Genomic DNA, 27399 nt, shown 5'->3' on the forward strand with positions numbered 1-27399 from the left:
CCTCTTCCGGGTCTCCCACACGGGTGCAGGTTCCCAAAGCTTTGGGCCGTCCTCGACTGCTTTCCCAGGGCACAAGCAGGGAGCTGGATAGGAAGAGGAGCTGCCGGGATTAGAACCAGAGCCCATATGGGATATAGGCACATTCAAAGAGAGGACTTTAGCCACTAGCCTACACTGCAGGGCCCAAGATTTATTTATTCTTGTTGGAAAGGCAGATTTACAGAGAGGAGAGGCAGGGAGACAGATCTTCTATCCTCTGACCTAGTTACCAAACAGCCACAATGGCCTGAGCTAATCCAAAGCCAGAGCCAGGAGCTTCTTTTGGGTCTCCCATGTAGATGCAGAATCTCAAGGCCTTGGGATATCCTCTGCTACTTTCCCAGACCATAGGCCAGGAACTGGATAGGAAGGGGAACAGCTAGGACACAAACTGGCACCCATATGGGATAATGGTGCTGCAAGGCAGAGGATTAGCCAACTGAGCTATTATGCCACCTCCACTTTAATATTTCAAATGCTTTTCTTTTATTGTTTTTTGTCTCCACAATATCAGAGTGCAACACACACATGCACACAACCAGCAAATGGTAGCCTCTTCAGAACCCCATATCCTGAGAGTTGGGAGGGTTATGGGCTTGCCAACTTACTGTCAATTTTTAACTCTGTTAACAGTTCATTCCTGTTTATAGTTTACTTTATTACCTACCCACCCATTTGCAAGTGTATCACCAGGGTGGCCCATGAAGATGAGCCACTCTGGGAATGGAGAGCCCATGTTGAAAGAAACTGACTGATATGTAGTCAGCTTCACCTGTCGCAGAACAGGTGTTGGCTTTTGCTGTCTCCCCTCTGCAGCTAGCACATAACAAAGCAAAAATGCTAATCTGCTTAGGAAGCAAGGACCTAATGGGAAGGAGAACTGGAGGATGGCGGCCACCTGGAGCTTGGTGGATGCCAGGATGAAAAATGGTGATGGTGACTTCTATCTGACCTCTGACCCCAACACTGTGTGAAAAGAGCTGCCATGCAGGCTTTGCAGGAGGGGTCACACCATTCCCCTGGCCCAACACCCTGACACATCCAGATGCTGGGATATTTTATCACCTCACTCCCTGCTCCTTGCAGTTTTATCTTTAATTGCTTCTCAGGCAGTGTGAAGTTCAAAGTAGCAAAGCACGCAGTCAGAACCTGCTTATCTGTATTAAATTTCTTCCAAGATGCAAAGCTCTGGTTTCCCACAGGAGCTTTCCAGTATCCACCCAGCTGAGATGGGACACTGTGATGAGGGACAGCAGACATTCAACACGGGGCTGACCAATCATTTTGGAGTCCTTAAGTGAAGTGGGGGCAGGGGAGAGAAACGCCAGCCTTTTACTGAAAGCTTGGGTACACTTCCCAGCTGTTAACTGAGTCTTTGCCACAGTGCACCTCCTGTATATGAACCAGATGAAGAAAAAGATGCTAGGTTGGCATTTTTGTCATCACCTACAGACAGAGCTGATGTTATCTGTTTCATGGCCTGTGATTCACAGGGAGCCAATAGATCTGGGCACTTTGAGCACTTCTATGAATGAAGGTGAGTGAGGAGAACCAGCCGGGCAAAGAGGCCCAGTCCTGGCTCTCAGGCCATTCCTTGTCTGACCAGTGCTAATCCACTTCTGCCTCCAGGCCTTGTGACACCCCCTCCCAACCCCCCTACCCCCTGCACCACACCAAATGCACTTACCACTAACATCCATGTTGCAGTCACCCTATCCATTCTGTACTAATGTGTCAGGGTTAGGGGGAAACTCTAAATCTACAACTCCCTCCTTCTGTCCAAAGCTTGCCCCATTCTTGATTTAGTTTTAGACTATCAGACTTAGCTTATCCATTGAAACTACCCCAAGCAAATGACCAAGTCACTCTTAGTGGGACAGACAGAACTTATACTGATCTTTAGTGACAACTGACAATTCAACAGTCCTCAGGAGGTGAATGCAAACGGTGTGCGTGCCAAGGCTGAGCTATAAACAGGCTGCGTGCAAAGGTTGAGCTTTGGGGAGGATGAGGCCTTAGAAAATGGAACAAGAGGATTAAAAATTCATCAGCAGTCATCTGGTCACCAGAGCAGTGGAATGGATGGAAAAGCTCAGCTTGATGTTAAAGCTGGAACGTTTCATGGACATAATATCAAGTGCACAGTGTCACATTGGAACCTCTATGTTCACAGAATCTGAGCAGAACCATGACCTTGATATTTGCAAATGAGATGGAAAGTAATTCTAGGACACAACTTTGATAGCTGTTCAGTTTCAGGCAATGTACTTCGTGAATTCAGCCATCATCTTAACAGACAGCAGGACCCCCTTTGGGAGCATTTGTGCTCAGTGTTTTTTAGACCTGGATAGGCTTTATTTTGTTCAATCAATCTGAAATTATTTGAGAAAATTTTGCCCAGTGATACACTCTGAAGGTCTTCCAAATGATCATGGGAAATGCCCATAAGGAAAAAGAAAAATCTATGCTTGGATTTCCCAAAACACAAACAAATCTGCACCAAAACTAAATTCATGTTATAAACCTGTATTTTTCTATGAAATTTCTGAAGTATCCCATATTTTCCTAATTCTAACACAAAAATAAAAACAAAATTTACCCAATAAAATTATCTTGTTAACAATTTTTTCATAAACTCATGTTTATGTACTCATACTTTCTAGCCAGCATCACAGTTGTTTGCTTAGGGATTGCCTGTGATGGGGAAAGGCAAAGAGCAGGTGTTGTGAGATGCAGCACCTCCCTCCAGCAGAAACCAAGACTGGGCAACACCTGGCCTTAAAATAACTGACTGGTTATACCCTATGGAACAGAGAGCTTGGTATTTTGCATCCCCAGAAAGCAGCAGATTATTTTCTTGTTTGAAGTAGAGAACAGAAACAAAACAAAGCAAAAAGCATGCTATAATCAGGGATTCAAAACCAACAGAGAACAATTTAGCAATATCATGTTTTTAAGATGAAATAAAAATGGTCACAAAATAGCATTCATGAAACTTGTTTATAAGAAGTAAAAGTACTTGTGTCAAGGTAAATCTACACCTCTCCTTTCTTGAAGGGTGAAAACGGTGGGGTCACAGTGTTATGCAACTGGGAAAATTCCATGAGAAAATATAACAAATTTTGGCAAGATGAATAAAAATGTCTAGTATTCTCAAAAGTCAAATTCACAATACCCTGCATCCAAAAGCAATTCTCAGTGTGCAAGAAGGAAGGCGTTGGGACACATAATGAGAAGTTGAAATCAAATTCAAACTTGCCCCAATTGTGGAACTGCCAGATAACAGAAATTCAAACAGTCACGACTTTTATGTTTATATGTTTCATAACTACAACACAACATATAGGGATATTAACGATAGAGAAGACTTAAAATGAAATTATAAAGCTAAAAAGCTCAGAATCAGATGAAAAGTACATTGGAAAGGAGGAAGAAAAGATTAGATACTGCATGACGGTAATGATCAAACTTATAGCAGGTTTACTCCAGATAGACAAAGTGAAAACAACTAAATGCAGATCAACCGATGAAGAGATAAACAAAATGTGTTATAGCAACACAACAGAATATAGTTAACCACGAAAACGAGAGTTGCAGACCTGGTGTGACGGCTCAGTGGCTAAATCCTTGCCTTGAATATGGGTGCCAGTGCATGTCCTGGCAGCTCCAATTCCCCTCCAGCTCCCTGCTTGTGGCCTGGGAAAGCAGCAGAGGATGGCCCAAAGACTTGGGACCCTGTACCTGCATGGAAAACATGGAAGAGGCTCCTGGCTCCCGGCTTTGGATTGGCTCACTCCAGCCATTGCAGCCACCTGGGGAGTGAACCAGCAGAAGGAAGATCTTTCTCTCTGCCCCTCCTTCTCTCTATAAATCTGCATTTCCAATAAAAATATTTTTTTTAAAAGGAAAGAGTTGCAAGAAGAAAACCAGTTGGTCGTGCTGTCACATATGCAGGAAAAACCTTCAGAAAGAAAGTAGTGCTTAATCATGTCAACTGTCACGCAGATAAGAGAACATGTCCATTACCACTCAGTCACCAAGAGGTCACTGGTGGTCACTGCAGGAGCAGACGCAGTGGAGTGATGGGTGAGTCAGCTAGACTGCAATGGGCACAGCAGTCCTCTGCAATCGAAGGTACAGAGACATGGAATACAACTCTTTCCCAAGCTTACTTGTACATTTATGGAGAAAGGTGTATCAGCTATATATGCATCTGGGGGAAATTTACCATCTTAATTTATGCAGATATTATCTGATGGCTCAAAAGCTTGGAAATCTGAAGAAAGAACCAATTTCAAAAAGGCATGAAGGAAACAGGAGAATGGAAACAAAGAAAATTTGACTCCCTCTTCTTCCCACCATGGTCATGAAACATTTTCAGCTCTCCATTCTCTAGGGCTTGTCTGAAATGCACCTGTGGCAAGCCAAGCTCTTAAGATGATCATCAATATTTTCGCTCCTACATGTAAAAATACTGCTAGCACATGGCCCACACAGCCCCCCTCTTCTCCTTCCCCCTTCCCCTTCCCTTCTCCTGGCTCTCCCATCCTCCATCCTGCCCTTCCTGTGCCCTGGCAGCCCGCATCCTGCCACCATGACAGATGTGTCCCTTCTAGTTTTCTTCCCCTCCATCCCCATTAAAACATGAAACAAAAAAAATCATAAAGGAATAACAAAATATTGTTGCTATGGATGGAATATTTATATCTTCCCCTTCCCATAAACTACTCAACTGAAGCCCTAATTTGAAAGTGGAATCTTTGAGAGGTAATTAGGGCATGAGAGTGGTGTCCTCAGAAATGGGATTGGTGCCCTATAAAAAGAGGCACCAATCATAAATGAAAACAATAAAGAGAAACAGTAAAGCAAAAATATCTAGCAGAAATAAAGCTAAGGAGACAGGCCTTTTGGTCTAGTAGTTGAAACCCACTTCCCATATTGCAGTGCGGGGTTTAGGTCTTGGTTCTGCTCCATATTCTAGCTTTCTGCTAATGTGCACCCTGACAACAGATGATGGTTCAATCAGTTGGTTCCAGGCCACTCATGTGAGAAACCCAACCTGAGACTCCAGCTCCTGGCTTTGGCGTGACCCACTGTGAGTGCCGTGAACTTTTGAGAAAAGAACCAGTGGGCAGAAGACTTCTGTTTACTCGTCTGTCTGCTCATGTCTGTTTCTGTGTGTCTTTCAAATGGAAGGGAGGAAGGGAGGAAACAATGAAAGAAAATGGGTTTAATACCAGTCAAATAAATAACATTAAGTATTCTTTAAAGGAAGAAATTTCAGATTGGATAAAAATACAAAATCCAATTACAAATGACCTATACAATACCTATATAAATATAAAGAGCAACAGATGAAAATATGAAGCATGGGAAGAGATCATATTATGGTAAAACTAATAGAAATCTGGAGTGGCTCTATTAATAACAAAGTATATTTCAGGGGAAAGAATATTACCAGAGATAAAGAGAGCCGTTTCATGATGATAAATTGGCCAATTCATCAAAATGATGAACTAAGTGTTGGCGCATCTAATAGCAGAGTTCCAAAATAAATGAAGCCAATGTTGACAGAAGTGAAAGCACAAATAGGTCAATCCACAACGAAAGCCCGAGACTTCGAGATCTTTCACTATTACTGATAGAACAGACAGACAGAAAATCAGTAAGGACAGAGAATGCCTGAAGAATTCCACAACATCCTTGACCTATGACACTGTAGAACACGCTTCGTAAAAACAGAACATTGTCTTTCAGTCTGCGTGACACATTTACCCAGACAGACACTGAAAGGAGTCATAAATCTCAATAAGTGTAAAAGGATTCATGTCATCTTTGACATAATCTAATATATTCTTGATCTCTGCTTCCAATTCCTGACTATGAGGTCCTAAAGCTTGGGTAATCTCTATGATGACAGAAGCATCTTTTGTTCTAATGAGAAGACTCTTGGTGACTCCTGGGCAGATTCAGGAGAGGCTGACCACCGGAAAGATCAAGCCATGACTAGAAACTCAGAGCCTTCACCTCCAATCTCCAACCCCTGCAGAGGAAAACTAAATTTTCTCTCTTCCTCCCTCCCTCCCTTCTTTTTCTTTCCTATGTGTGTATATGTGAGAGATTTTCCATCATCCCATCCTCCCTCACTCTTTCTCTTTCCTTCCTTCCTTTCCTCTTCTTCCTATCTTCCTCCTTCTTTTAGATTTTATTACTTCCTATTGGAAGGGCAGATTTACAGACAGAATGATCTTCCATCTGCTGGCTCACTTCCCAAATGGCCGCATCAGCCAGAGCTGAGTTGACCTAAACTAAGGAGCCAGGAGCCTCTTCCAGGTATCCCAGGTGGGTTCAGAGTCCCAAGACCTTAGGCCATCCCTTGCTGTCATTCCAGGCCACAAGCAGGGAGCTGGATAGGAAGTGGAGTAGCCGAGACATGAACTGACATCCATATGGGATCCCAAGACCAGGAGGCGGAGGACTGGCCAATTGTACCATCATGGCAGGCAGGCCCTGAAAACTGAATTTTTAAATCAGTCCTGCCTGCATGATGAAACTTCTATAAAATTTTCTCTGCTAGGGGGTATAGAGAACTTCTGGGCTACGAATGGGCTCATACCTAGGAAGGTGGCATATCCCAACTTTTAGAACCATTCCAGACCTGACCTTATGCACTACTTGTATTCTTTATCCAGCCCTTTATAATAAACTGGCAAGCTTTAAGTGAAGTCAAGGCCCTCCCATTCCCACTTACGCCCACACTGGACAGCAATGCAGATATCCCAAGTACCTATGACTTATGACTGGCATTTGACATGAGGACTGTTTGGTGAGATGCACCCTTCTTACAGGGTCTGTGCTACTTATGGATAGTAGTAGAATTAAAGTGAATTATGTGACACCCAGTTAGTATCTGCAGAAAATTGGAGAATTGCTTGACGTAAAAAAAATCTATACATTTAGCACGAGAAAAGTTGAGTAGAGGAATACTATTTTTTGTTATTTAACATTTGTTTTCCAATTACTACCTATCAACTAAACAACATACCTCTAAATATCGTGGGTGACATGGCTTGAGGATATCTCACCAAAGTTCATGAGTTGCAAGCTTGGTCTTCAGGTATAGTGAAGTGAGCAGTAGTAGAATCTTTAAGAGGTGGAATCTAATGGGATGTCATTGGGGGAATCAGAAGGTATTAAGTAGTTTTTGTGAAGCCCAGGTAGTTCTCACAAGGAAGTTGTTATAAAAGAGCAAGACCGATCCCTTCACTTTAGTTCTGAGAAGGTTGTGTAGTCGTGCGATCTCACGCTTACTTGTGTTCCAGCCTGATGCCACCTTTTTCTGTTGTGATACAGTCATTCAGCACTCACTAGAGCCCAAACTATGCTGTTTGGACCTTTAGTTTCCAAAACTTTGAGCTAATTAAACTGCTTTATCAATTATCCTGCAGCAGATATGTCACCATGGCAATTGGAAATAAACTGCCATATGGGTAGAAGTAGAAAAAAAATTGATATTTTGAACTCAGTGAAGATGAAAACTCACTAACGTAAGCAGTGTTGTGAGGGCTATAGCTATGATCTATGATTCTGGGATCCCATATGGATACCAGTTAGAGTCCTGGCTACTCTACCTCTGTTCCAGCTCCATGTTAATGCCCTGGGAAAGTAGCTGGAAATAGCACAAGTGGATGGGCTCTTCCACCCACGTGGGAGGCCCAGAAGAAGCTTCTGGCTCTTGGCTTCAGCCTGGCCCAGCCTTGGTCATTATGGCCATCTGGGGAGTGAACCACAGGATGGAAGAGCTCTTTCTTTACACTTGATCTTAGCCAAAAGGCTGAGCATCTATAGAATTCTTTGTCTATGTAACCCTAACTTTAAAAACTTACTAAAAATATATTTTTAAGTAGCTGATGTGGCTAAGGCCTTACATATAAGGAAGTTGACTGTACTGAATACACATATTAGGAAAGAAGACCTGAAAATAATAACCTCAGTTATTTTAATGCAGTGTGAGAATAAAAAAGTGATAAGAAGAAATTAGTTTTATATCTTTATTCTCATATTTATATGCAAAGATTAGCTCCAATGGATTATAGACTTAAAATTGAAGCCCACGACTTATAACCTTTTAATATTAAACAAAGAAGAAAATCTTTAAGAATTTGGATTATACATACGCTTTTTATATAATAGCAAAGTAAAGGTATTAAAATATGAATTATGTTTTATCAAAATTGGAAAAATAGATGTACCTAAAGATAATGTAAGGCAAAAGCAAAGCAAGCTATAGCTGGGGGAAGGGTGGTAAGACATCGTCACACGAATGATTAGGGAGCTTTACATACAGTCTCAAAAATCTATCAAAATTCAACAGAAAAACAAATAACCCGATTTAAAAATGGTAAAAAATTTGAGTGGACATTTCATCAAAAAAATACGGTCATCTAAAAAATGCATGGAAAGAAGCCACAATGTAAAGTGAGGAAAGATGATCTGGTTCTTATACATTTTAAAGTCACCATAAATTGTAGCCTTTCTTTTTAAGATTTTTGGTAAGTGGCGTGGAGATTAAGAATACAAATTGGCTCTACTCCACTGTCGGTGGGAATGTAAACAGTACAACCATTATGGAAGACAGCCCGGAGCTTCCTTAGATTGACACCTTTCCTTCAGCATGACTCAGCAATCCCACTCCTGAGTACTGATCTAGCCATAACAAAATCAGCACATCAGAGACTTGATTATACAATAGGGAAGACTGGAATCAATCTACATGCCCATCGACTGATGACTGGACAAAGACAATGTGGGGAATATTTACACTACAGAATACTAGTTTGCCAGAAAAAGAGAATGAAATCTGAGGAGGTAGGGCAAGATGGCAGTTTAGGGTGCAGAGAGGTTTGGGTTGATGGAGAATCATTAGGGTGAAGCATAAGGAGTAGATTCCAGGAAAAGATAGAGGTCAGGCAGTTAGCAGGGGGGCACCTGAAGTCCCCTGGACACAGGGAAGCAGTGGCAACAGTGCAGCAGTGTTACAGTGAACAGAGAACCCACCAGCAGCCAGTAAACAGCAATCTGGACTCCAGTGATCCAGTCTCCAGTGGCAGCTGGAGATCCAGTGGCAGCCACAGCTCTTGCAGCAGCCAAGTGGGAGTGGGAATTCACCAGGAACTCATGAGGCAAATACAGGCAAAGAACTGTCTGTCCTGCTGATTTGTTTAACCCAACAATGAACACAGAATTAGACAACAAGGGGTGGTTCAGGGGCAGGGTGGATCTCACATTGCAGACTCTCAATAGTGCCAGATCGGCACCATCTTGTGTATTGAGCAGAGTGCAGATTTGAAGGGACAGCCTGGAGCGGGCTTGTTCCTAGCACTGAGCTGAACCCATGGAGGAAGCAGCACCAGCTTCGCATCCTGCAGGGTCTGTGTGATTTCTCAATCCGAGAGCCAGCAGCCTTGGACCTCCATCAGTGCTCCATCGGGTGCCATTTTGCACAGAGGGGCTGCGACTGAGAGGACAGGAGGAGCAGCAGTAAACTGCATATGCACTAAATCATTAGGATACAGATGCCATTTTTGCAGGACCAGATACTGTTAGGCTGAAGGGACAGCAGTTGAGCTGTGCAAGCACTAAACTAGGAGAAAAATCACTTCCAGCTTAGTGTATTGCACAGGTCCCTCAGAAAAAAAAGTTAATTGTGGCACTCTACAGGTTTCCACCCAAAATAACTCCAGGTGACACTCAGACTTAACAGCCAGCAGGTGTCGGCAAGATCAGTGCTGCTGACAAACCAGTCATTTAGGACAGCTGGTGTCTTCCTAATCCAGGACACTGCATGAACATAAATTTGACTTGTAAACCCATGAGTAACAAATCTTAGGAACCTGCCATAAGGAGAAAAATCTGCCAACTTAGAAATTGGCAATGGGGGGGGGGGACAGAGGGGAGGGATATAGAGAGGAGGTGGGGGGGTAGGAGGGGGGAGGGGGGGTGGGAGGGGGGGAACACCAAGCAACCTCAATGATTTCCAAAGGCTGTAAATCTCCCTCAGACGAATCTGCTGCTATTAAGGTTTCATTCCATAAGTTCCGAAATATCGTAACTCCCAATATATGCCAATTCCTTATGATACACAGCAACTGGGCAGGAACATAGAGAAATCTCTCATTTCCCTTGAAAATGCTAGCAATCCACGTAGTGCAACTTGCAGGAACTGGATAAGTATCTTAAAGTTGATAGTTCCAGATCAGCATTAGACAATAGTAAAAGCTATAATGCCACACAGGGGGAATCAGGAATGACCCAAACAGTCTATTAACAAGTGGTCATATGCACAGAATAGGGGAGAACCCCAGAGTGGAACAGAGGGACTGGAGGAGGCTTATCCCCCACCTATAAGGACTCCCGGACTCCCACCAAGGTCCATCAGAATGGACACAGGAACGTCAACGCAACCGCCAAAGAGAACACGGGGATTTGGAATGCCTCCGAATGCTGTGAACCCAGAGGACAGACACCCCCTCTCTTTGGACCAACTACATGAGATGGAAGAAACCCGAGTCCTTCCACATAGGAACCAACGACATCAGAACAACAACTAGGAACCACGATTGGTCATCAGAACCAGAAGATCAATAAACTTTCGGCGGGACAGTGGGGGAGGAATCCTCTCCAGTCCTTACCTAGTTTCAGCTCTGGGCCTCCACCCTCTATAAAGACCAACAAGGTTACTCCTAAACCCCCTCTCCCCCTACACACACACACACACACACTTACACACACACTCATATACACACACTAATAGGATGAGATAACCAAAGAACAATAGAGATAGGACATCAGAGACTCACTCATATACTATTAGATGGAACATAAAGACTCATTAGCAAGGTATGAGAGATTTCTCTGCAACACCCCCCAAAATCATTACACACCTCAATTGAGGAGGTGACATTGAAATAGTGGTAGAAGGTAATCAAGAACTTACATATAGTGTTAACATATTGTCTACTCAATTAAAATTGCAATGACAAAATATAAAAGAATAAATAGAGGTACTATGAATGTTATTGAAGAATTTCCAACAAAGGAGCGAAAGCCTCTACTTCCCTCAGATAACTGAGGAAGACATTGAGAAAATGGGGGACACAGAATTTAGAAAATTCCTTATAAAGCTACTAAACAACTATGAGAAGCACATACGAGAATTCAAGGAATTTAAAAATATGCTACACAGGAAATAGCAGCACTGAATCAAATGGAAAGTCATATCAGAAATTAAGAACACAGTGGAGCAAATTAAAAACACAGTGGAGAGTCTCAAACAGAATCAATGAAGCAGAAGAATCAATCTCTAAATATGTAGAAGACCTCTATGACAAAAACTATAAAACATTAAAAAAGGAAATAGAAGACATTGAAAAATGGAGAAACTTACTCTGTTTCTCGATTGGCAGTGGTCAATATCATAAAAATGTCCATAATGCCCAAAGTACTATACAGATTCAGCAGAATCCCAATCAATATCCAAACAGCATTCTTTTCAGAAATATAAAAGAAGATCCGCATTGATTTGCATAAGAAAAGGGGCTGGAAATAGATCTGACCTAGCAATTGCAACCACCACTGTGGTTATAGACTGATGAGGGTGACATAATGAACTGGACCCCATAATGGTGGGAGCACACACAAGAGATAAGCCTGGGGTCACCCCAGATGGAATTTCTTTGAGAAGCCTCCCTACTAAAGCACTGGACTCATAACTCCAACTATGGGGAGAGTGGCAGGATCCGTGGTCTGAAAGTAAAGTACATCTATCAAAACTGGACCTTCTCCGTGACTTCAGCAGAGCAGTGGATGGCATACCTAGAGGCACATGGAGGATATGTCAGACCACTGGAGCCTGCAGAAAACACCTGGCACCATAGCAGAGGAAGGAGGGCAGAACAAATTGATCAACTACCCCAATGAAGCATGACAGAAAACATCTGAGCAAATGGAGACTGAGGTGGACCATGGCAACCAATGGACCTTGGAAGGATATCCTCATCCTTGCATCTGCAAGATCAACAGCATTTTAGAACTACTGAAACCACTTGAGCAGAATCCTTGAGGCATGCTCCACATTGGGGACAGTGGGATGATATCAATTGGCTGTTCCTCATCCCCGGATGCTGAGGTGGTTGGGGGGCTTGTCTCCCCTTGTCTCTCTTTCCGCCAGATAAAGGAACAAGGAAAAGAAAATGTGAAAGCAAAAGTCTAACTCATTTTCCCCTGATCTTGGACCATATCCACCCTAATCAACTATGTACATATCATAAAGATTCCTGTGTCCTACACTGGAGTACTTGTTTAATTACCAGCTTGGGCACCTGATTCCAGCTTCCAGCTGATCTTGAGCATAGGAGGTGGCAGTGTGGCTCCAGTAATCGGGTCTCTCCACTCACACAGAAGATCTAAACTGAGTTCCCAGCTAGTAATTTAGCTCCTGGCCCAACACTAGTCACTGAAAGCATTTGGAACATTAACCAATAGATGGGAGATCTGCTTTTGTGTCGTGTGTGTGTGCGTGCACACTTCTAACATAAACAACCACAAAAAAATGCAGATTTTGGATTCAGATTGAGTTTAAACTTAAGCCACTTCTATCTGTTATTTCCAATTTTGGACAAATTAAATGAAACACCTCAACCTAAGTTTCCTCACAGGAAAAGGGTCAATCAAAAAATGTCCCTTTCTCACAATGTTACGTGGGCATTACATACATTATATATTTAAAGAATTTAGGAAATGATCTAATAGATTCAGGACATCAAACATTAGCTGCTTTTATGGCCATTGTTCTGATGTATGAAGAAAATGTTTTGCTATTTCGGATCAACTCAGCTCCAGCTGTTGCGGCCCCTTGGAGAGTGAATCACCAGACGGAAGATCTTCCTCTCTGTCTCTCCTCCTCTCTGTATATCTGACTTTGTAATCAAAATAAATAAATCTTTAAAGAATGCTTCATTATATACAACATTAGCTTACTCATATTTGAACTTAAAGAAATCATTTCCCCAATCACAAAATAGCAACAGTCATTTAGTGTCCCCTGCTTCTGTTCTGTTCTTCTTTTTAGTACATATTATTACCTGAGGTTGAATCTTCAGCCTGTTTTTCTGCTGAAATGGTTTCTACCTGTTGTGAGGATTGCAGATACTTTTACGCAAGGAAAGAGCGGGCCACTGAAAGATGGCATAATATCTCATTTTTTAAGGAGAAGAGAGGCCAACAGCTGTGTGTACCTGTTGCCCTGGAATAACCACATTCACTACACAGGCTGGCACTGCCCCACAAATGACAGTGAAACAAAATAAAGGTCAAGTGTATATCTGTTCCCCAGACAACACAGACCAGATTGCTTACATACCTGGAGAGTGAGGCTTGGTGCTTGAAGCTGCTGCTCTCTTAGGAGAGGAAACAGCAGGTTTATTCGTGTCTTGATCTTTCTGTGCTTCTTTCTTCGTTCCTGTATGCAATTTGAGGAGAGAAAACAGAAAATGCTCATTATGGTTGAAGCAGCAATCTCAGTGGCTCAGGAAAAAATGGCTTACCAAAAGCAAACAACAATGGCAAGTAGTTGAACAACTGGCTGCTGTGGTCCCTATTCCCTGTGACACATTCATTCCCAGGCAAGAAAACTGAGTTTCAGTGGTCAGGGCAGAGAACTCACTGCTGTTTCTAACTTGGTGAGAAATGCTTCCTTCCCTGAAGGTCACTGTCATCCCGAGTACCTGACAAACCCAAGAGCTAACACTTCTACTGTATGTAGTCACCAATTCCATATACCTGCGTTTCTCTAGCAAAGTAAAATTTCACAAGGTGAGTGAGGAAGCAGTAGTGAACATGACTGGTTAATAACTGCAGCAACATCCAGAGCTGAGTCCCTGGGGGAAGAGGGGCTGACTCTGATGAATTTCCATGCAGCTGGTACACAGAGCAGACCTGGCAATAGCCCTCTTGACGTGAGCTGAACCTGTGTGGCAGACGCTGCCACAACTGGCCCTGCACAAGGGCCGTGTCTAAGGACACAATGTGGGTGCCTCTCGAATGACATCTGAGGTCTGCAGGATACAGTGAGGCTTTGCCTTTGTGCTCTGTGCACAGCACTCACCATCAGCTCACCTTCCTCAGAAAGTAATAGGATAATGGATGGAAGATTACAGAAATAAGAGAGATGTCTCCAACCTGCCTCTGCTTCTGCACGTGACATTTCAAACACAGAGCTTGGGGTGGGTCCCCAGGTGTTAGATCACACTTCTTTCCAAAGCTAACAATGGCTAGCAATTCTGTGGTTCTTCTTCAGGGTCTTTACCTAATTATTTGTAAACATACACATTTTTATTTACAGAAATATAGCTAGTCATTAAACAGGAGGGCATTTCAAAGAGTTTGCAGAAAGATGGAATTAAAACTAAGCTTATTTTGGTGCAAAAATATTAAAATTGATGCTTTTTGAAATCACTTTTCTTTTTGTTTTTAAGAGATGTGGCTTATCTACTAATATTTATCCCAGTAGAACTAAAGAGAAATATCTAAAATATTGCCGTGGTCTAAATGCTATAACTTCTTCAACGCAACTACAGTATTTTATTTTTCTTTTATAAGGCATTTATTGATTTATTTGACAAGTGGAAAAACAGAAGCTCTCATTCCCTGGCATTTGCAATGGCCAGGCTGAAGTCAGGAGCCAGAAGCTCAACACAGGTCTCTTAAGTGAGTGACAGGAACCAAACCCCTTGAACTATCACCTGCTACCTCGCAGCTAGGACTGGGGAAGGAGCCAGGACGCAAAACCAGGCCTCCTGTCATGGGATGTGGGTGTCCTGAGTGGCGTCATAACTGCTATGCCACATGCTTGCTTCTCATTTTGGATTTTAATATGATCCAATGTATTAGCTTTTCTCTTTAAAGATCCAGAAGCATCCAACCTGCGAGTGGTTGGCAGGTTGGTCCAAGCAGGGGAGGACTTGCAGGTATCCCCCTCGACAGCATGAAAGACACAGCTAACCTGACCGCTGCTCTCCTACCCCTCCTCCTCCTCTGCTTTGGCTTTTGGTATCAACCAAGAAGAGAGGACACTGAGACTCCTGAGAGCTGAGAAAAGAAAGGTTAAAGGCCAAAGGTTTGCCTGAAACATCACGTTTCCTACTTCAAAGCAAAACAAACCATGAATATTTATTTAGCCTAACATTGTTTCCCATTCAGCTGCCATGCAGCCTCTATGAAACTTTAAATATTCATAGTTTTGACCCGGAAATTCCCTTTTACTAATTGCTCTGTGGAACACTTCCCCAGTGTGCTGAGATGTAAGTTTGAAGACATGGTTGCATTATTCAGGATAATAAAACATAAATTATAAAAAAATGCACATTAGGGAATGGCTAAATATAGTATAGCAAAGCCATGGAGTACTATTTAGCTGTGCAAAAGGACAAAGTAGCTCAATACTGTAGTGGCATGGATGTATTATGATCGCAAACACATAAAAAGACCTGAAAGACAGGTTCTGAACTCCTAATTAGCATTATTTCTGAGCAACTGGACTGAGCGGCTTTTAATTCTCATTTTAATAAGCTTCTGCATTATATGATGATACTGCATTACTTGTATGGTAAGCAATAAACAGACACAAAACAAACAAAAGCAAAACCAAAATGAATATTTGTCTGGTGCACAGAAGGGTGTGGAGAGGTCAGCACAGTTCTTGCAGTCCTACAGAGATAATTACATGGAAAGTTTCGCTCTGTCTCTGCAGACTGCAGGAGTACAGGGCTATCTGGGGAACTCCTGTATGGGTCTGAGTATTCTCAACGGCACAGAAAATTATACTCAAAACTTTTTATCTTGCAGTTCTCTTACAATGCAGCTTTTCATATAGATGTTCTCTTTTTTTTTTCCTTTAAGATGTATATGTTGATTTGAGAGTCAGAGTTACAGATAGGGAGAGATTCTTCATTTACCAATTCACTTCCCAGATGGCCACAATGGCCAAGGCTGAGCCAAGCCAAAGCCAGGAGCCACCAGCTTCATCGGGGTCTGCCATAAGGGTGGCAGGATCCCAAGCACATGGACCATCTTCTGCTCCTTCTTCTAGGTAATTAGCAGGGAGTTGTATCAGAACTGGAGTAGCCAGGACTCGAACTGGGACCTACATGGGATTTCGGCACCTCAGGTCAAAGGTGTCTGCCCATGACACCACATTGCTGGCCCTAGTGTCAATGTTTTTTTTTTTTTTTTCGAAGTACATCATAAGCTTCTGGTGACCACAATGAGATAGCTGAGTGTCTAGAAATACCCATGTGCCTTTGGTTTCCGGGTTTTTCTAATGCCCTCTGTTTCCCTCCCTGCTCCTTTCTCCTTCCAGGATGGCTGAGCAAAGGCAGCTCAAGCTTCAATCTTTACCTTCTCTCATCCACTCTTTGATGTGAGTTGTGCATTCAACCTGCCTACACCCCTGATGAATATACCCAGAAGAGCTACACAGCCTGTTTTCCATCCCGATGTCCCAGATCTTTCTCCTAAAACGACTGTTTTCAGCTGTCAGCCAGACACCACCCTAACATACTACATGACAATGTCATCATGCCCTCAGTAGAACTGAAAAATTTGACTCAGTGTCCATAGCCCAAAACCAAGGTGCTGGCAGGGCTGGATTCTTCTGGTGGTTCCAGGGGAAGATTCCATTTCCTTGCTTTTGTCCTTTTCTTTCTTGGCCTCTAGGGGCTTCCTTGAGATTTTGGCCAAAGTCCCTTGCCCCATCTTCAGGGCACAATTGCCTGCTTCAAGCACAGCATCTACTCCTCGTCTGCTTCCTGAATGATGTCTGTGAACACAGAGGCTGTCTGTGGAACCCCCACAGGATTCTTCCCATCTCAGGATCCCTGGCTGAATCACACCAGTGAGAAGGCAACATTCACGCAGCGTGGTAATGCGTCTACAGACACGTTTAGGGACCCCCATCCAGCATAATCCTCCGTCCCCATCTAACTGAAAAAGGAAATGAGGAAATTCTTGACCACTAACTGCTTGTTCTGCATTAGTTCCTCATACTGAGTTAAACCACTTGCCTTAGTTCTGCATGTTTCTCAGTCCTCCCGTAAGATTCCATTTGATGTCCCCTGCTTCCCTTCCTCCAGTCAGACAGATCCTTCCAAAGCTTTGCTGGTTAGGCTCAGTCAGTTCCTTCAAACACTCAAGCCAGCCTTCAGGGATCGGTCCTTTCCTCCTCTTGTTCCATCGAGTCAGGTGGGGCTGACTCTGGGGTTAATCTGCATCCTCGTGTGAGAATGAATCAAGACTGGATTTGGGATGACAAGAATTTGACCTTGTGAACATTGTGGGAATTACTAAGGAAAAAAATACCTTTCTGATAGATTTTAAGCTGGTGGGAGGTGAGCCTGGAATGGTTGTTGGGCAGCTATGACCACCCCCGCTTCCCCAGGGGACAGGTGTTCTGAGGAAGAAACCAACAAAGGGGAACAAAGGGTCAGGAGGTGCAAAGTTTCATGAGGAGATGTGTGGAGTCCCTTGGTCCAGCCCATGCCTCAGATCAGTGCCACCTGCTCTCATCTCAGTAGTAAGAGTCCCAAATCTCTCTACTCTTTTGCTTTCTTGCTGAAAGCCACAAAGTTTAAATTAGTTTGTTGTACCTTAGAACCACACAAAGTCTGAATAAAAATACATGCTTGTCTCACACAGGGCTATGTAACGGTTAAAACACCCATTTAATTTATGGAGACTCGAAACTGCATAACATGATGTAAATACACAGAATCCAGAGCTACCTTTGGAGATCTATTTCCAAGTTGAGGAGTGAGAAAGGAGGAAGTAGGAGGGGAAAGAAATGCCAACCTCAGTCTGTACCCAAAAAAATAACACCCCCCTCTTCCAGACAAATCACAATGAGCCCCAATGGGTCCCCACAAACAGAAAAATAGGAAGTACCCAGGGACAGTGGACAAAGGAACCACTTGGCCAATCAATCAACAGCGGAGGGGGGAGCAGTGGTTGCACCCTTCCTGCTCCTGGAGATAAGGGCTTGTCCCAGTGATGTGAGTGACTTTGACATCAGCTGATAAAGCCACCTTCTACGTGCACTTTCCTTACTGATGCCTGAAGCAGAGACCACCTGCACAGGAGCTGTGGGAACCTGACAAGAGCTGCCCAATGGACACCAGGAGCTCACTCTGAACATGACGCTGCCAATCAAACAGAAGAAATGACAAATGGCAAATAGAATTAACTCATTGCGCACATCTAAGTGAACAATAACAGATTTAAGATCACAGTCAAAAGAACGTCATATCTTTCTTTTTAATGTTAAAAAAAAAGCTCGAGGGAAATTTTTCACAGGCTTTGTAACTGACACACAATAGGCTGCAAGCCCTAGAAGTAAGTTTCACTATAAGGAAAAGATAAGAAACAAACAAAGGGGATAAAGAAATATCCACAGTCCACAGCCAGGCTTTATCCCCCAGGCATCTAATGCTCTTGCCTGTGAAGGCAGATGTAACTGGCTGATCCTTCCAAGGCTGGCAGCCCCGGCAGACCTGCACCCAAACAAGGAGCAAGGATCTGTTGATAGAAGAGGGGAACAGCAAGAAGAGTGAAATGGAAGCATGGCAACAATGCAAATGATTAGCATCGCACCAGCTTAATAGGAAGGAGGTAACAGGGGAAGACAATCCAAGGACAGATTCAGTAAATACAGATTCTGATGTCACTTACACGACAACTGACTGGGGGAGCATTTCAAGGTAAGTTTCATGGGGATAGAAAGGAATGAAGAAAGCAAGCATTGTCTTGGTAGCAACACACCACATAAAAGAGAAACCTGGAAAAGTTCTGAGAGGGAAGGAGGGAGACAAAGGAAGAGAGAAAAAGAGACTGACTTCCTTCATGAAGAATTATGTGTGTAAGAATAAGAAGGAAACCATTCTTCCATGTCAAGAGTGATCTTCTGAAAAACAATCAGTGGGAGTATGCTATTAGGGGAGAATGAGTTAATGAGAGGAATGATTTGAGTTTGGGCTATACTTGAGAGAAGAATGGATTTTAAAGTGTTTAGAGTTCATTACCTTTCAAAAATCATTTATTGAAAGCACAAGGGTAGATACTGAAGTTGGAAAAATAAAGGATAAAAGGGGAGGGCTCAGGGCCCAGCACGGTAGCCTAGTGGCTAAAGTCCTCGCCATGTATGAACTGGGATCTCATGTGGGCGCTGGTTCTAATCCCAGCAGCCCTGCTTCCCATCCAACTCCCTCTGCTTGTAGCCTGGAAAAGCAGTAGAGGACAGCTCAAAGCCTTGGGACCCTGGCTTCAGAGTGGCTCAGCTCCGGCCACTGTGGTTACTTGGGGAGTAAATCAGTGGACAGAAGATCTTTCTTTCTGTCTCTTCTCCTCTCTGTATAACTGACTTTCCGATAAAAATAAATTTAAAAATCTAATAAAAAAACAGGGGGAGGAAGGTCTCAGATAGAAACTCAGAAAAATCAGACCTATAATGGAGGCCTAATGATTCCCCAAAGTCAGACGAAGAAATTATTATTAAGGATGGAATGAAGAGCTTTTTTTTGAAAACATCTATGTTTTCGTCTATATAAGCCTCCTCCTTCCTAACAAACTCACTGATTTATTCACTAAAGAGCAGCAAGATTCCATCAAGTAATGTCCCACTGACAGAGAGGAGGACCTTTATCCTGGAGATCATGTTTTCATGGGATGTATTTATTCTAAAGATTTATAAATGCCAGGTAACAAATACACTTGCTTAGACATACGTGATCTTATGTTGCCCTCCCCAAACTCTACATCTGCAGTAACTAGTATAGCTTGAACATCTTTAATCCAAAAATGTGAAAGCTTAAATGCTCCGAAATCCAAAACTTTCTGAGTGCTGACATGATGCCGCAAGTAGAACACTTCACACTTGATCTTACACGTTGCCATCAGAACACAGGTACACCACACATGTACTATAAAACTGCTTAGACCATATGCATATCGGAAACAGTGAATTTCATGTATTTCTTTACATGTAAGCAAATATTCCAAACCATGAAAAACTTAAAATGAGAAACTTCCGGTCTCAAGTGGTTTGAATAAGAGATACTCAACCTGTATCATTTCTGAATGAGGTACAGCCTGCCTTTTTACCACTAGGCCTGCCAACGTTTCAGGAAATAACTGATTGCATAACTCACCTAAAATCCAGCTTCTGATACCCACAACTTCCAGTGGCACCTTTAATTATGAGCCCTGAGCACCACCTTGGACCCCTGCCACCAGCTTGAACTGTACCTCTGAAATACAGGCTAATCATTCTGAGTACAGACTTCTATCCTGGCCATATCACTATGCTCTGACTACTCCCTCACTTCATTAAAAAAAAAAAAAGTTCATTTGGGGCCCGGTATGATAGCCTAGTGGCCAAATCTTTGCCTTGCATGTGCTGAGACCCCATATGGGTGCCGGTTCATGTCCTGTGCTTCATTTCCCATTTAGATCCCTGCTTATGGCCTGCGAGAGCAGTAGAAGATGGCCCAAAGCCTTACAATTCTGTGCCCTCCTGGAAGACCTGGAAGCATTTCCTGGCTCCTTGCTTCAGGTGGGCTCAGCTCTGGCCACTATGGCCACTTGGGGAGTGAACCAGTAGATGGAAGATCTTTCTCTGTATCTTCTTCTCTGTGTAAAACTGCCTTTCCAATAAAAATTTTAAAAAATTATTCATTGATTTGAAAGCTATATGGAGAGGAGAGAGAAACAGCAATAGAGAGAGCAAGCGCACACCCATATATACTAATTCTCTATTCAAATACCCAAATGGAGGTGGGTAGGTCAGGACCAAAGTCAGGAGCCAGAAATTCCATTCAGGTCTTCCACTTGGTCCACAAGAAACCCATCACTTGGGTTATCATTTGTTGTCTCCCGTGTACATTACTAGCATGAACGCTGGATTCAAGGAGTAACTGGACCAAAACCGGGCACTCCAATATGAAATTCAGGCATCCCATGCAGTGTCTTTTAATCAGCTGTGGTACAGTACCATGCTACCCCACTCCCACTGTCAGATCACTTTCCTCCAAGCCATCAGGCATCTCTCTCTTCAGCTCCTTTCTCATCCAATCTCAGGTTTACCCTCAATGTACTTTATATATATATCATTCTCTTGTGAAAACCTTGTCCCAGTATGACAGAGACAAAAGAAACTTCCTGGCCACAACTCTGTAGATCCCAACCCTGGCAGAAACCAGCTGTCCTCCTTTTCTAGTCCAACGGAGCATGCGCACCACAGATGAGGGCACCACATCTAGAACCACATGTTGTAACTGCAGCCATGGGACAGCCCAACCATTCTCATGTTTTCCTTTCGGCCCTTGCATTTCTTTTTTAATGTCTATTTCCCCCTGAAAAACCAAAATTCTACTTCTGCACATTCTAAATGATCATCTAAATGAAGCTTTAAACAAAAGCAGTACTACCTTGTCTTGCCCCTCTATGCTATCATACCCAATATTTTTAATCTTTTTTAAAAAGCTATTTTTAAAGCTATTTTCTAGTATTTACAAAACCAATTTACAGGTTTAAGATGCTATTGCTTGATATTATGCTTCAGATATCTTTTAGTGGCTTTCTACTGAAGGACGTGTTTCCACAGGCGCCTCTTCATATGAGGCCTCCTCATCATGTCAGAACAGCTTACCATAATTTTTGATTGAGTAAAAAGTGTTGTTCACTGCGTTTTAACTATGTAAATATTATGCAAAACTGAATGATTTCTTCACTTGTATGGCCTTTTGTTTTTCCCAGATTTAGTAGTTGCTTGGCTTTTATTTGTTTAGTTTTCTATGTACTTATATTATGTTCCTAAATGCTCCATTGGAATATAGAGTTGCCATTACAGTTACAATATGCAATGTTATTTTGTTTCTTAGAGCCCTCAATTACCCACTTCATTCCAGGCTAATCACCTTCAGGAGTGTTAGATGGCTGTCTTCTTGGGATCTCCCTTCATCCTCACTCTGAAAATTTATTTTGCCTCTGTCCTCTGTTGAGTTCCTGCTCTTTGGAACTCCCCACTTCCTCATGTCTGTTGCTAATCTATAAATTCTCACCCTACACATATGGAAACCTTTCTTGAAACATGAATTAGTCATTTTTTCATCTGATTTTTCTTCTCTGTATTTATTGAATTCTTCCTAATATTCATACTTCAGGTAATGGATGGATAAAGGGACAGGTTAAATATTTTCATACACTCCACTCAGGATGATCAAATTTGAACTTATTTTTGCCTAATGAATTTTCTCATCTTTCCTTCCCTCAGAAAAAGTGCTTTTAGCCTCAGCCAGAAATGTTGATCTTAATGTTATCTCTCTGATCTTCCTCACTTCTTTATACACTCTCCATATTCTTCCAAATCTTGTAACATGTTTATCTCATGTCTCCCTTAAATACAGTTGGTATTTTTTCATAATCATTGCAACTTCAAAATTGAGAGTGGTGTCATCTCTCTTGAAGGACTCAGTTGCCACCTCTTCCCTCTTCTTGTCTCCAGAGAACCTTGCTTCAATGCAAGCTTCTGACCTTGGCCTCCAGGCCTCCAGGTGGTGCTGCAGTGCTGTGCGACTGCAACTTGATTACAGTAGCGTGGATGTCTTCACCTATCATAGTTCCCATTAGACAACACAATGCCTCAGAAGCATCTGCTGAGTAAATTCGTGCACCTAAGGGAGTTGATTAGCATTAATAACTCATCATGCTCTTTTCTGTTTTTCCTCCATGGAGTAGGAAGTCAACCTTGCAATGTGGTAAATTCATGACATTTTGAAACTTTTTATTTTCTCTTGTCATTTCCTCTTCAGTATCCCTCCTTCCACATAATAAAAGTTACGTCCCAGGTGAGTAATGAGAAATTGTAGTACACACTGAAACAAAATGAGCAAAGCTCTGAATGTGATGGATGTGTGGGAAGAAAACCATCCAGCTCTCCTGGGGGAACTGGGACACTCACGATCTATGATACTGAGAAAGTGTGGATAAGTAAGTGGTGCTGGCAAATACTTCCCATTTTTGAAACTCTGAAAGTGGATATTTGGGTTTCATTTATTGGCAGTTTTAGTTGCTGAAAACATTGTGAACCAAAATGAAAGAAATGCTCTGGATTAGTTGGGTCATCTCAGTTGGTCACTTACTTTCACAGTAATTCATGAGCATGATTTTAAAAAAGAAATTTTTAAAATGGTCTACTTGGGATTAAGTAGTTACCCCTATGTTAGTATTCTATGGCCTCACTCCAAAGGTTACATCACTTTTTTTTTTCAAACCAAAATCTTTCTTGTGAAAAATCCCAAAGTTTCCTTTATTAATTCGTTGAACTTTTATTGGATGGTATGGAGATAACAGAGCTGAACATTTCTAAGTATAGACACAAAACTCTGGTCTTTAGAATTCCAACATTTAGTGGGACACATAACATCATCCTGGGTTGGGGAGCTTGAAGGGGGAGCCTGGGAAGGCCTTGTGGAAGAGGATGCGAGGGTTGAGGTGTGAGACAGGCAGAATGCATGAATGCACAGGCCCCACCGGAGAGGGATCATGTGCAAAAGTACAAGGGGCAGGCCCGACATGACAGCATAATGGTTAAGGTCCTCGCCTTGAACACACTGAGATCCCATATGAGCACTGGTTCTAATTCCAGCAGCTCCACTTCCCATCCAGCTCCCTGCTTGTGGCCTGGGAAAGCAGTGGAGGACAGTCCAAACCCTTGGGACCCTGCACCCATGTAGGAGACCTGGAAAGAAGTTCCTGGCTCCTGGCTTCGGATTGGCAAAGCACCAGCTGTTGTGGCCACTTGAGTGAATCATCAGACGGAAGATCTTCCTCTCTGTCTCTTCTCTCTGTACATCTGCCTTTCCAGTAAAATAAACAAATCTTTTTAAAAAAAAGTACAAGGAGTAAAGGAACAGGCCCTTGGGGAGGAGAGGTATGGGATGAGACTGCGTCATTTGCCTTTAGCCCTTTATGATGATTAATGTCACTGGATAAAAACAAATGTTCTTACTCAATTTTCCTCCAGTGTTTTTGACTGCAACCTCAAGTTTCCCTGAGCCACCTTGAAAACTCACTGAAGCCTAAACAGCATAGTTGACTATTGCATTAAATATTTATTGCCCTATTTTTTTCTGTTTGCTTTCTTCTTTAAAAAACTGAAACAGGGTCTGGTATGATGGTTTAATTGGTTAATTTTCCCTTGCAAGCACCAGGATCCCATATGGGTGCTGCTTCATCCCATCTGGCTCCCCGCTTGTGGCCCAAAGCCTTGGGAAGAAACCCCTGGCTTAGATGGGGTTAGATCCAGCTGTTTTGGATTGTGGCCAGAAGGAGAGACAAAGATCTTCCATTTGCTGGTTCACTCCCCAAGTGGCCACAATGGCAGGAACTGAGCTGATTCAAAGCCAGGAGGCAGGAGCCTCTTCTGGGTCTCCATGGGTACAGGATCCCAAGCTTTGAACCATCCTCTATTGCTTTCATAGGCCACAAGCAGGAAGCTGGATGGGAAGTGAAGCAGCTGGGACAGGAACTAGCCCATGCATATAGGACCCTGGCCCATACTAGGAGAGGAGTTAGCCACTAGGCTATTGTGCCTGGCCTAACACCTTTTCCTCTTTTGAATTATATTCTCATCCAGCCACAACTCCTATAAAATGCAATAGGACACATTATCTATAGCTAAGTGTAAATGGTTTAGTGCGGTTCTAACACATTTCACCATGAGCTGTAACACTTAAATCTTCCTGGTACTATTCAACAGCTAACTGTAGAGTCATGACGATGCTCCCCAGGTGAACACCTGGAATGTTAGACTGTTGGTGGATGAGCTTTCCAAGTCTACCTTTCTTTCCTGGTAGAGAATATCCGGAAGACATTTGAGTCATCTGCTTGCTTCGTTATTTGCTTTTACTTTTCCACTAGTGTCCTTAAACAACACTCTTAAGTCTGTTTCTATCCGTGAACTCACACTGCATGGGGTCTGTGGTCTTGGCATTTTCAGGAAACCTGCTGTAACAGTTTTCATCTGTCTTGCCGCCTGTAACCCCAGTTCATTCTCACCACCCAACATTGATCCACTGAGTCCATCCATCACTATGGCTTCATTGCTACAACCACTGTTGAAGGTTTGTTTGCTTCCACTCTTGATTTTGAGCAGTTATGGCTGGTTTCTGAACTGAGCGCACATGCTGTGAGTTCCAACAGGGTGAAAACTTAATCCACTCCAGGAAGACACAGAAATCTTCCATCCCTTAGTTCACCACCCCTCAAACGGCTGTGATGGCTCGGGGATGAACTGTTGGAATGTAATTTTTGGAAGGCGGTTGGTTAGAAAAGCCTGAGTTGGGCCCAGATACACTCTGCTTCCTGGCCCACCCTGGGACACTTCTGCAAAAACTCCACCCTCCACATCCACCATCCTCATGAAAAGTCAATAGGACAACTGTAAGCTGAATAAACCTTTTGTTTTTACAAAGCTAGCCTTCTCAGGTATTTCATGTTAGTGTAAAAAAATGACTAATAAAATGAACAAGGCATACAGGAGACTTTGCCAGCTAACCATACACTATTTTCCCAAGTGTTTGTCCCCAGTTCCCACCACATATCCTATGAGTCCCTCATTTACCGTATCTTCACCAACTCTTACAAGTTCATGGGTCAACAATTTTGTCATTCTGATGAACATATATCTCATGGTCCTGTTTTCCTAAAATTCATTAATTAGCACTTTAGAAACACAGAGTTCACATTTTCTGGTTTACTCTCAACACACCCACAACAACCAGGATTGGACTGGTGAAGCCAGGAGTCAAGAACTCAATTTAGAGCTTCCACAATGGCAGTAGGGACTCAGTTCCTTAAGCCATCACCACTGCCATCCATTACCAGGAAAGTGGAAGTTAGAGCAGAGTGGGAATCTGAATCAAGGCCCTCTGATAAGGGACACGGGTCTTTTTGGGGAAGCACTTTTCAAAAATATTTCTTTATTAATTTGAAAGGCAGAGTGATAGACAAGAGGAGGGAGAGAGAAAGAAAGAGATCTTTCATCTTCTGTTTCTCTCCCTAAATGACAAATGACCAGCATGACTAGAAAAAGTCTTGACCTTAGGTAAGAGCTTGGAATTCTCCCTGGCTCTCCCATCTGGATGTCAGGGCCTAAGTACTTGAGCCATGTTCTACTGCTTTCCAAGGCACTTGAGCACAGAGCTGCACTGGAAGCAGAGCAGCTGTGACTCAAAATGCCACTCTGATACAAGATACAGGCATCACAGCAGTGGGATAATCCCTGTGCTACAAGGACAGCACTCTAAATGCCTGCTCCCCTCATGGCGACAGGGGAAATTATTGGGCAGAAGGGATCTGAAGAGGAAGGGAGGGGAAATCCCAGAGCCTATGGACCTATATCATAAATTTTTTTAAAAAATCATATTTTCATAATTATTGAAGTTTAGCAATATTTTCATGTTTTATGGAATGTTTACCAAGTCTTTGGTGTCTTTTATGTCTGCCTTTTTGGCTATGCATTGACTTCTGAGGATTGCAATATTGTTTTATGTAATTTTTTTGCCTATTTCATTTTTTAAAATTTTATTAGTGATGATGTTTGCATAGTTGATCAGGGTGGGAAGGGTTGAGGATCAGGGGGTAGTGGGTGAGACCCTTGTTTATACATTTTCTTCTTCTTCTGCCAGTTGATGGAGGAGAGGGGGATACAACAGGAGAAGCCACACCCAGCCTCTCAACCACCACATTACCCTAGGGATGAGGGAACTTCCATTCAGCATCATCCCAGGGTCCCCATTGAGCATCTTCTGAGGACTCTGTTTATTTAATTAAAAAAAATTTTGTTTTGATGATCTATCTTGATAGTATTTACCTATAGTATTCTTCAATGCAAATGCATTATTAATTCAGAAGTTTAAATGTTATCACAACTGAGACAGCAGACATTATAAATAGAAGCTGTAATTATAACTATTATTTTCAAGTTGGAGGTAGAAGGAGTTAAGACAGAGTGAGGAGGATGTCCAGTGTAGGATTCAGGGCCCAAACACCCAGCTCCACTTATATGTCCTTGGGCAGGTTATTTCAACTCTCCAGGCCTTCTTTTCTTTTGTGTAAACAGGTGATAACAATACAATCTATACCATAGAGTTGTTGCAAGATTAAAATGAGACACTGCATTCAAAAGTGTTTTTACATGGGCTAGACATCTGGCCTAGTAGTTAGGAAGTCAGTTGGGATGCCTTTATCCCA

At 42.7% G+C, this 27399-nt stretch overlaps 1 protein-coding gene across 3 annotated transcripts in view; it reads right to left on the reverse strand.

Moving 5' to 3' along the window:
• MTUS2 (microtubule associated scaffold protein 2) overlaps nt 1-27399 on the reverse strand; it is a 319619-nt gene that overhangs the window by 113107 nt on the left and 179113 nt on the right. For all 3 annotated transcript variants that reach the window (XM_040979842.1, XM_040979840.1, XM_040979841.1), the window contains one exon: nt 13460-13558. In XM_040979842.1, coding sequence (XP_040835776.1) covers nt 13460-13558 — 99 coding nt within the window. The remainder of the gene's footprint in view (nt 1-13459; nt 13559-27399) is intronic.

Source organism: Ochotona curzoniae, unplaced genomic scaffold, assembly GCF_017591425.1.
Source record: "Ochotona curzoniae isolate NIBS_2020 unplaced genomic scaffold, NIBS_Ocur_1.0 contig_3332, whole genome shotgun sequence".
In the NCBI taxonomy this organism is placed as follows: Eukaryota; Metazoa; Chordata; class Mammalia; order Lagomorpha; family Ochotonidae; genus Ochotona; species Ochotona curzoniae.